Source organism: Cystoisospora suis, assembly GCF_002600585.1.
Source record: "Cystoisospora suis strain Wien I chromosome Unknown contig_2276, whole genome shotgun sequence".
Lineage (NCBI taxonomy): Eukaryota > Apicomplexa > Conoidasida > Eucoccidiorida > Sarcocystidae > Cystoisospora > Cystoisospora suis.
This window is the reverse complement of record NW_027155075.1, coordinates 577-11,067: the sequence shown is the minus strand read 5'-3', so window position 1 is coordinate 11,067 and position 10,491 is coordinate 577. Positions and strand designations below refer to the sequence as shown.

The following is a 10,491-nucleotide window of genomic DNA, read 5'->3' as shown; positions in this document are numbered from 1 at the left end:
ATATAGATAGACATAGATATAGATAGAGATAGATATAGATAGACATAGATATAGATAGATATAGATATAGATAGACATAGATATAGATAGATATAGATCTATACACTTCTCTGTATGGATGTGAATACAAACATGGATGGTGTATAGGTAAGAATATACACTTATCTCTCTCTGTATCTATGTATATGCAACAGGTAGACGTGTTTATGATACATAAATTCATTTCTCTCTGTATATACAGATGTACACAGCAGGTATTGTATATGTACACATATATATGTATGTACATGGGGAGATGCATATACACGTATGTGGACTGAAGAGAGAATTCACAGATACTTAGCCTGCTCGTATACGCCCGTATGCTAGGTGTAGATCAACATGTGTAGGGAGACCACCGCATGAGAGGAGACAGAGAGAAGAGAAAGACGGAGAAAACGATGAGAGCAACGACTAGGGGAGGACGCTGCTGGTCTAAGGGAAATCTCCAACAAGAGAGAAGGAGAGGATACAGAGAGAAGAAGAAGAAGAAGAAGAGAGAAGAAGAACAAAAAGGAAAAAGAAGAAGAGGAAGAGAGATGTATTTGTATACCTGTAGGCATGATAACGAGGACATCTCGGCGATCTAGAATCGATCGGACGGCCCTCTCTTGCCCTTCACGAAATGCCTCATAACCTAAATACTCTCTCAAAGTTCTCTTGACCAAATCTTCTTCTCCTGTCTCTTTCTTGGCTCCTACTCCTCCCCCACCATCTCTTCCTTTCCCCTCTTTTTCCTCTCTTTTCTCCATCTTTTCTTGTACTTGCTCTTCTTCTTTCTCTTGCTGCCTGAGAGAGAGAGAAGCCCCTTCTACCTCCTCTCGACTCTCCTGTCCTTCCTCCTCCTCCTCTTCTTTCTTCTTCTTCTTCTCTCCTTCCTCATCTTCAACTGCCTTGCCTCTCTGTTCGTCTTCTTCTCCTCCACCCTCCGTCGCCATCTTCGCCATAGTAGTCATTTGTATTCTATCGACATGCACAGCAGTTGCTTTTCTCTTCTTCTTATGACGAAGACGATTCCTGTTGGACCTCTAGAAACACCTTAGGGAAGGAAGGGAACAGGTCTCTTCCTTTCTTTCGCATCTCTCTTTCTCTCGAGTTTTCTCCCCGTTCTCCTTTCCTCTACATTCTCAAAAGCTGACTTTTCTAGGTAAGAGACAAGAATCTTTCATTACATGCTAAAAGACGTTAGGAAAAGAAGACAGTCTTTTCTCCTCATCTACTTGTCTCTCTCTTTCTCTCTCTCTTTCTCTTTCTTCCTTCTCTCAATTGGAGGTCTCCTCTGAAGGTGTTTACGACCTCCTTTCTCCTTCTTCTTCGCTCTTTCTTCCCCTTCTTTACATAGGAGATTTTCTCTGTACCATCAGTAAAATGGCGCTCTTTCTTCTTTTCCTTCTTTAAGCTCTTCTTTCTTCACTCTCTTCTTCTTTTTCTTGTGCTTTTCCTCCTCTTCATGCTGAGAGAGAGTCAGCGACCTTTACACACACATTCTCTCGTTACTTGGAATCTTCAAAACATTCGTCACTTTCATTTTTCACCCTCATCTGAGGAACATCGGAAACTCCGGGGATTCTTCTTAAAGAGAGAAAAGAGAAAGAGAGAGGAAGAGACAGGGAGAGACACAGCGAGAGTCAAATACACTTGATCGGCTGAGGTGTATATACACCGTGAAGGAGAGATGAAGGCAAACATGCAGTCCTCACGCTCTTTCTGGATTTCTGCAGAATCTTCTAGAGATGTATTGAGTAGTGAGCCTCTCTCATCTTAAATTTAAGATCTAAGAGAAGAGGAGATTGCTGAGAAGTGAAGGAGAAGCGAAAGGATATGATGTAGGGAGAGAATGGAGAAGACAATCGACGCAACTTTTCTCTCTCTCTCTCTTGTCAAGAGGAGGGAGAAAAAGACTCCGGGGAGGAGAGGTGAAGTGAAAAGAAGAAGAGAAGAAGAAGGGAAAGAAGAAGTCCTTCAAATGTGTAGGAAAGTCAAGACTTCCGTTGTTACGGAGGAAAAAGTTAAAGAAAGCAAAGAGGAAAAAAAGAACGAAAAAAGTCAAAAGAAGAACATCGACATGCCACCTGGAGCAGCTTCAAGACAAGAAAGAAAGAGAAAGGGCTTTGACGCTACTACGATAGAGCAGAACAGAATTTGAAGCAGGCGGTAAACAGACCGTAAGGAAAGGGAGAAGAGAAAATAAAAAGTAAGGTGTCTCAACAGAAAAGACTTTGAAACGACACATGGTGCTCTCATGCACACTAATTCACCCGCAGCAGGAGCTAGAGCCATAGCATGTGTAGATCTCTCTTCTTTTCTTACCTCCCCCCTCCCTTCTTTCTCTTCTTTTCCTTTTCTCTTCGGGTGTACATACACCTCACGCGTCAGTCGACACATGAGTGAGACTGGTATGTCGTCCACATACAGATAGACACATGAAAAAATAGAGGAGAACGAAGAGACAAAGAGTTCCTTTCTTACTTCCCCTTCTATTCTCATGAGAAACAGCTTCTTTTTCTTTTCTTTCTCGCTTGCTTAAGGTAGAAATTTCCCTCTCCTCGTCGAAAATTCCTCGCTCTCTCTCAAGTAGATAACGAAGTACAAGCCGTGCCAGCCTTCTCTGTTCGTAGGAGGGAGGATTGTTCATGCCTGTTTTCTTTCCTCTTTCTGCAAGATAAGAAAGAAAGAGAAACCTTGTAAGTAGAAAAAGGCTCTTCACTGGTGTAAGCGAGTAGCTATTGTCCGTAGACCTTCGTGGAGGTGTTTACAGAGATAGATAGAGAGAGCAATAGAGTCGAGAAATGAGGAAGGTCGAATCAATGAGTGCTCTCCAGACATTCGGGTCCTCTTACAGTTTCTCCGGGGGTTGGAGACAGACTCTTCTTGTCTTCACAATGACTATGCATGTCTTTGTAGTACGACAGCCAGAACATGTCTTCTCTATCTCTCAAGGTGTAAGCATATCTAAAAATACATACATAGAATATATATACATATATATATAAAGCGATAAGGGGTATTGAATCTGACGACTGCCTCTGCCTGTCTATTTCGCCTACACATACACCAATTTATACGCGAAATAGACAGAGCCTACATACCGGTCTCTATATGTATCTGTATATGAAGGTTACTAAGCTCGACTCTTCAGTCTTCTCCTTCAAGAACATCCACTGGTAAGGAAGCCTACTGACCCCTCCTGTCGAGGAAGTGTCGCCTTCCACAAAGACAGACCACTTGTTGACACTCCTGTCGAAGTGACTCTTTGCTTTATTTCCTTCAGGTTATATCTTCCTCGTCGTGCTCTCCTCCGAAGACGAGAGGGAACAGCAGCGCAAGATAACGCGGGGTGTACGTACACCCCCTTGGACTATCCAGTCAGTGTATATGCACCGCGTCTTACACAAGGTGTGTAACCTAAGCTTTCATATTGTAGGTTAGACTCCTTGTTTGAAATATCGTTTCTTTCTTCTCTTTCAGCTCTCTAGAAGAGCCGTCTATTCGTAGTTATACTCCATTTAGCTATCTTCACAGCGTATAGAGCTGAAGCTGATATACACAGGTCTCCAGCATGGTATCAGTTCGAGAGTGTACACTCTCCTCTTACTACAAAAGCTTTCTAAGCTCATTCAAACCTTCTTTCAAGTCAGCTTGTATCTTCCTCAAGACAGAAGCTAATCCGACTTGGGAAAGAATTAACATGACGGCTACCCGCAGCTTCTCGCTTCCTCTCTATGTCTCTGTACCCTCTAGAATGAGACAAGCCCATAGACGTGATGCTTTGGTTCAGGTGTACACACACCCCTACTATTTAGATTTCTCTCTCATTTTGACTAGCAACTGTCCTCCTCTCCATGACCACCTCCTCCACACGTCCTCCCACCTCTTTCATCCATCGTTATTATCACCTGCCTCTAACCTCCGATTCTTTCAGAGACTACCTCGCCTCTCGACGCCTATCTTATCTCCCATCCTCTTCTTAGTCATGTGTGGCCTTTAACTTAAACCTCTGTCTTCAGTTTTCTCCTTTCTCACCTCCTTTCTTCTTTGCGACAATATCTACCACGGGCTCATTTCTACAATGGAGGACATAAAGAGAGAAGAAAGCGATGGATAGCATCGTGATCGGACCTGAGCTAGAATTCGATCTCTTTGTGAAGGAGACCTATTCCCTTTCATCTCGAAGCCAAAAAGAACGACAAAGCCTACAATACCTTCTCTCCTTTCTTTCTTCTAAGAGGCTAAATGACATTTGAATAGAGAGAGCTAGCTTGGACTCTCCATCTCTTCTCTTTCGATCAGAGGACAATTGCGAAAGAAGATAGATAGATAGTCGTCAAGCCACGTTCTTCTCCCTCCCTCCATTTCCTTTGTTCTTCTCCCCCCAAGAGAGGAAGAAAAAGACTGCTAAAAGGATCCTTTTCTTTCTTCGTGACGTGAAGAAGATTATGTTGATCACGTTATACCGTACTTCTTCTTACACTTCACTTGAAGAACAAAGAGAGACGACAGGATTATTGTTTCAAGTTGGCGAAGAAGACATGGGAGAGGGAAGAAAGAATAGACATCCATCAGAGAAAGAAAGAAGGAATGATCGATCGATCGATTCTTTACTTCGCGAAAGAAAGAAGGTCTTTCTCATGCATAAGACGGTTCAGACACGCATCACTCTCCCCGCGCTGGCGGACCGCTCCGCTAATAGCGAAGGTGTGGTATTCTCCGGTGTATCTTCCCTGTTCATCCACCTGAGAAGTCCATCCATCGATACAGACAAGAGCTGGAGAATCGACTCGAATCCCTATGGATGGACTGACTATACAGAGTGAGATGACGGACCGCGCCTAGAGGGGCATAGAAGGGTGGGTCGACTTGGGATATGAAGAGACCATGAAAGATAGATACTACAGAAGAGAAGGATGACAAAGGGTAGAGAGAGACGAGAAAGAGTGAAAGAAAGGAACATGACGACGGCTTTCTGTTTCTTCAGAGAGATGCCCGATCATAGAGTATCACTTGCCTAACAAGAGACAAGCGAGTGGATCAGATAATATAGATAAGGGATTTGGAAGAAACTTCATCCTTAAACAGAAAGAGCCGATAATCTCTACCAAGATTGAGAAAAGGAAGGATAGAGAGATTTCAAACCATCGCTAAGACTACCAAGAGCCACTCTCGCCATGAAGATCAACACGGGTATGTCTATACATGTGCATGACGTGAACCCCACACAAAGACACCTCGCACATCTATTATCTGTCTCTCTACCTATCTCTCTTCTAGATACAAAAGCATATAGAAATGGAACGGTGATAAGGAACCTGTCAGACGCACTCCTACACACGCATCAACACATCTACATATACACACATACACATATATATTCATAAAGAATACCGAGACCAATGCAAATCATGTACATATACACTCGGAGAACCTTCAAGGTGACACATGCAGAAGACAGGCTCTTGTATACTATTCCATCATGTAGAGATGATAAAGCTGTACATACACACAAGACTTGGGCACGAAGACGAACACTTCACTACTCTAGTTCATCTACGAGGAGAAGAGGCAAATAATAAAGAGAAGAGAGAAGAGCGAGCTATGAATAATGATCCCCCCTTGGTCCTTACCTGTCCTACGTTGATCTGTACGGCGCCATGCTCCTTAGCCGGGATGAGACGCCCGGTCGCAGAGCATTTGCGTGGCACGTACAGATCGACAATTCGACCCTCGTCGTTCTGCATGTTGAAGAGGAAGAGAAGAGACAGGATCAAAGAAATCTGAAGAAAGAAAACATACACATGAGAGATCAGGCACCCCGAGAGATGGAGAGGCACGGAGGAAGAGGAAAGGATAGTAGGAGAGAAGAGATATCTCGGTGAGAAGACCTAGAATCCACGCATGCATGTTGTTTGCCTACAGGTGTATACAAGGATATATCAGGTGTATCGACACCACAGAATCGGTCGTCTGGTGTGGACAGATCAGGTGTACGTGTATGTACAGCGGAGTACAAGCGACCCTTCCTAGCGAGAGATGAACAGAAAAGAATAAGAGGAGGAGGTGTCAGCCTCGAACTTTCTCCGCAGAAGCCCCAAGAGACAAGAATCTCTTTAAGACCTAATTGGAGTGTAGCATAAGATTTTCATGTCTCATCATCCTTCTTTTATTTCTTTCCCCATCTCTCCTTTCTTGACAATACATACACATACACACACGCCTTGATCAGAGGACACCTCTACGAGGGATCATACACAAATCGAGAGAAGACGGAGATAAAAGCAACTTCGAAAGACACGCAACGCAGTACACAAAGAAAGATGAGTCGGGTAGAAGAATTCTCTGGGAAAGAATAGGAGAGAAGAACGATTCAAAGACTCATGGTAGTGAAGAATCATCCGCGGGGTGTAAGGGGGACTGAATGGCAGGAGAGTTGATGCTTAGATTCCTGCAGATCACAAGGGTTGCGATGCATGCAATGGAATCGATGTGAATTGTCGTAAGGAAGTTCCGGAAGAACTTTCAGAGAAAGCATCTGACATTCAAGAGAAAAGATTGACACCTCGATGAAGTGAAGTCAGCGGGTCTAGTGCGGCGTACATACACCTGAGAAGTCACGAGGTGTATATACACCTGAGGGTAGACACTAGATCGTTCACCTCTTCCGCCGCTAAACTGCCATCGCCACGCCATTCATAAACCTCTCTACTCGCAACAGGACGAAAGTCTTTCCACTTCAATACATCTCACTAAGCAACTAGAAAGGAGGAAAAGTCTGAGAAGTAAAAGCCACGTCAAGCTCCCCGGTGTTCGTCTTAGTCTTCCGGAAGAAGAAAGAATGATGGCCTCTCTCTCTATTCATGTGTGGGGTTTCCCTGAATTCTTGCGAGAAATCGCGGGAAAGGAAGAAGAGAAACATCGATCAATCACTCGTACAGTCTTCTACACGGCATAGAGATCGGGGAGAAGTATCATACCTGAGATAAAAAGAAGAGAAAGAAGAAAAGAAAACAGAGAATCTCATGGAAAAGAATTCCACACGACGCCCAACCTGGAGGTTCCTTCTCCTCTCATAAGCAGTGCAAACGACGGCAAGAGAAGAGGAAACATCACCGCAACCATCTTTCTTTCGGGTGTATGTACACTCCATCAATCGTCTCTCCTCTCCGTATATAAGCCGCTCCTTTTCCTTCATCTTGGCGGGTAAGAAGAGTTCCGAAAAACACATGCTCTCAAGAGCGGGCGTGGAGGTGTATAAACTGATGCTCTGTGTATTACAAGTCATCACCGAGAAGCCTACATAAATCTTTCTCGCATGTCTCTCTCTACCACTTGAATCTTAAGATGAGAATAGAGAGGTCTCCTCACGTCAGAGGAGGCGAAAGAGGATGATGTAAGGGGCAAAAAGAAGAAGTTAAGGAATCTCTGAGAACAAAAGCATCTAAAAATGAAATCATCAAGTGTAGATACATAGATCCACAAATGTATCATGACAGCTGCTACGCAGGAAAGAAAAGAGAATCGATTGTCTCGTGTAGGGACAATCGATGGATGGGAGTAAGGATAGAAGATCTTCTCTAGGGGATGTATCATCCACACACGACCATGAGGCAATGCGTAGTCTCTGTCTCTCTTACTTAGATCAGTAATTTTGTCTTATAGTCATCCTTTCTTCTATCTTCTATTGACCATTGCTTCTTGTTCACCTTCATATAGTCTGGCTCCAATACTAGGGCAATGAGCGAGTGAGTGTCTATACACCTCAGCAGTGTCTCCCTCCCATGCCTTCCTTTCTTGTCTTGCTAAATACACAAGGCTGGCTTCTCTTCATCCTCTTTCCTTTCTCAGGTCACCTTTTTCCCTTCTCCTTCTTCTACTTCTTCTTTCACACTTTCGCTTCAATGCCAAACTCACAAGCAACTTTTTCTTCTCCTTCTACTCATTTCTTTCTTATCTTCTGCTAACTCTCTCTTCTTCTTCCTGTCCGAACTAGTTCTTGTCTCTTACTCGCTCTTTCTACCGTTAGGGAAGAGATTTCCTCTCTCTTCTTCTCCTCTTGCTTTTTCTCTCGACCCTACCAAGATGCGTAAAGAGCGCATCTCTCCTTATTCTCTTCCTCATCTTCTGTTCGCACGAAACTCTTATCATTGGACAGCACATGTCTCTTGACACCTTTTATCCTGCTTTCTCTCCTTCAGAGATTCTTATCTTCTCTTCTCTTTTCGTTTCTCACATATCGTCTATCTCCACCTCCTAGCTTTCTACGCAAGGAGATCGTGGCGCTGTAGAGTTGGATTTTTCCGATCTCTCAAACCGACAGGAGAAGGACTTCTCTTTCACTCTCTTCTTCTTCTCTTTATGTAGGACATTTCTTGGGTTCTTTTAATCAGGATGCTGCTCGTTCTTTGGAAGAGAAAAAGAAAAAAGAGTGGTCGACTTTCTTTTCATTCCTTTGCATCTTCTTCCTCTTTCTTCTTTTTCTTTCTCTTCTATCTCTTCTTTACTTTCACCCCTCTCTCTCTTATTCTTGTCGCAGAAGGTTGTCGTGAAGGATCTACCTCGAGGAGGTCTCCTCACAGAACCTTCAACTGTCCTTCTCTTCCGCGGCAGTCTATATCTTCTTCTCTCTTCTTTTCTTCTTCTTCTTTCTCTTCTCTCTCCTCTTTCTCACCCTCTCCTTCTTTCTCTTACCCTCATCATCTCTATTCTTCTTCTTTTTCTTCAGGGGCTTCGAGACGTTCTTCACCTGTCTTTTTCTTCCCTTCCTCTTCTCCATACATTCTACAGACCCGTTCTTCATCTTCTCCTTCGCCTTTTTCTTCTTCTTTCTTTCCTCTATCTAAGAAGCCGCCTCTCTTCTTTCTTAATCTATTCTCTTCTTCTCGCAATAGAACGACACGTCGATTCTCCCTAGTCCAAAGAAGGACCTCGAGATCTTCATCTTTTTCGTTTTCTTCCAGAGAAACACGGGATTGCTTCCAAATTCCTTCCTCTTCCTCTTCTTCTTCTTCGTCAAGTAATTCTTCTTCTTCTTTTTCTTGTAGACCATCTACTCACTTGTCTGTCTCTTCCCCTTCTTCTCCCTCTTTCTCTGTTCTCTCTTCTTTTTTCTCTTCATACACCTCACCGTCATCTACCCCCTCTACGTGTCGTGAATCACCTCCCCATCTATCTCTTCATTCTTCTTCATACACCTCTTATCAAGCTTCTTCTTCTTCTCCTCCTGCTACCTGTACTCACTTCCATTCTCCGTCCACATCTTCTTCGTCTCTTCTCTCTTCTTTCTCTTCTCCCTATACAAATCTTCCTCTCCACCCTGCCTCCTTAGTATCATCAAGAGACAGATCTTCTCTTTCACGTAACTCTATCTTCTTCCTCTTCTCCTCCTCCTCCTCTTCTTTCTCTCTTTCTTCTTCTTCTTTCAAGACGATCTCGCCTTTCATACATTCATATCGTTTCTACAGATCCATACCCCCCTCCTGCTGCTGCTTCTATCTCTTAAGAAATGAAGGTAGACGTTCTCTTCTTTCTGCTTTGTGCTCTTCTTCACGCGATCAAGTAGAGGGGAGAGAGGAAGAGAAAGAAGAGGGCGGACGAGCTTCTTCTACCGTTGTATCGGAGAAGGAGAAAGAAGAGAAGAAGAAGAGTCCTCTTGCAGAGGCAAAGTTATCTTCTCTTTCTATTCTTCAACTACGAAGGAAATGTCTGGATCTTCAGCTATCTTGTAAAGGTTCTAAAGAGGAGCTAATCTCTCGATTGTTAAGAGAATCGATACTGAGGGAGGGGGGGGGAGAACAAGAGAAGAATCTCTCGCCGTCTTTCTCCTCTCCTTCTCCTCTCTTCTCGGAGGGAAGACGACAGAGGCCCAGGAAAGAAGAAGAAGAAAGTCATGAAAAGAAGAAAAGAAAGGAAGATGGAGAAGAAGAGAGGAGAGAGAAAGAAGATCAAGAGAAGAAAAGACCGGTTGACGAATCAGATGCGGCTCTGACTGAAGATGACAGAGAAGAAAGAAGGAGAGCGACTGGGGAGAGAAGAAGAAGAACAAGACGAAAAGAAGAAGAGAGCGAGGGTGAAGTAGAAAGAGAGAAAGAAGAAGCAGAGAGAATGGAGAGTAAGCGAGAGAGGGTCGAACCAGGAAGAGAGGGGCATGAGATTGCGAGGAAGGAAGAGAAGGAGAAGAAAGAAAAGGAAGAGAAGAAGGGAAGAGGAGAGAGTTTGAAAGAAGAGAAGGAAGAAAAGAGAAATAAGAAGGGAGAGAATCCACATCAAGAAGAAAAAGAACAAGAAGAAGCTCCCCCCAGGAAGAAGGAATCCTCGAAATGCTCGCAATGTGGAAAGAGGCTAAGCAAAAGTAAGTCCGTCACCTCTCGTCAATCTTCCATTCCCCTTCTTCTCCTTCTTCTTATTGTTCTTTCTCCATCTCTTGTATGTTAGATCTCTCAGCATTAATGAACAAGAAAC

The 10,491-nt window shown here is 43.7% G+C and overlaps 3 protein-coding genes across 3 annotated transcripts; 2 read left to right on the top strand and 1 right to left on the bottom strand.

The window, feature by feature from the left end:
• Positions 1-589: 589 nt before the first annotated feature.
• On the bottom strand, positions 590-7,155 carry CSUI_004799 (uncharacterized protein). The gene is made up of 3 exons (XM_068064983.1): positions 5,661-7,155; positions 4,063-4,772; positions 590-2,694 (listed from the first exon to the last, which is right to left on the bottom strand). The coding sequence occupies exon 3, from the start codon at positions 2,524-2,526 to the stop codon at positions 2,086-2,088; it is 441 nt and encodes a 146-aa protein (XP_067923041.1). The 5' UTR covers positions 2,527-2,694; positions 4,063-4,772; positions 5,661-7,155; the 3' UTR covers positions 590-2,085.
• On the top strand, positions 2,409-3,435 carry CSUI_004800 (uncharacterized protein; the record flags this gene model as incomplete). The annotated part of the gene is made up of 2 exons (XM_068064984.1): positions 2,409-2,435; positions 3,311-3,435. Coding segments are annotated over 2 exons (150 nt in total), but the record flags the coding sequence as incomplete, so codon positions are not given.
• Positions 7,156-7,325: 170 nt separating the features above from the next.
• CSUI_004798 (uncharacterized protein) lies at positions 7,326-10,380 on the top strand (the record flags this gene model as incomplete). Its single annotated transcript, XM_068064982.1, has 2 exons — positions 7,326-7,423; positions 7,879-10,380. A coding segment is annotated over exon 2 (1,959 nt), but the record flags the coding sequence as incomplete, so codon positions are not given.
• Between the last annotated feature and the right edge of the window lie 111 nt (positions 10,381-10,491).

Coding starts and splice junctions, on each gene's coding strand:
- CSUI_004799 (XM_068064983.1), bottom strand. CDS start 2,526: ATGAGAATAGAAGGGGAAGTAAGAAAGGAACTCTTTGTCTCTTCGTTC.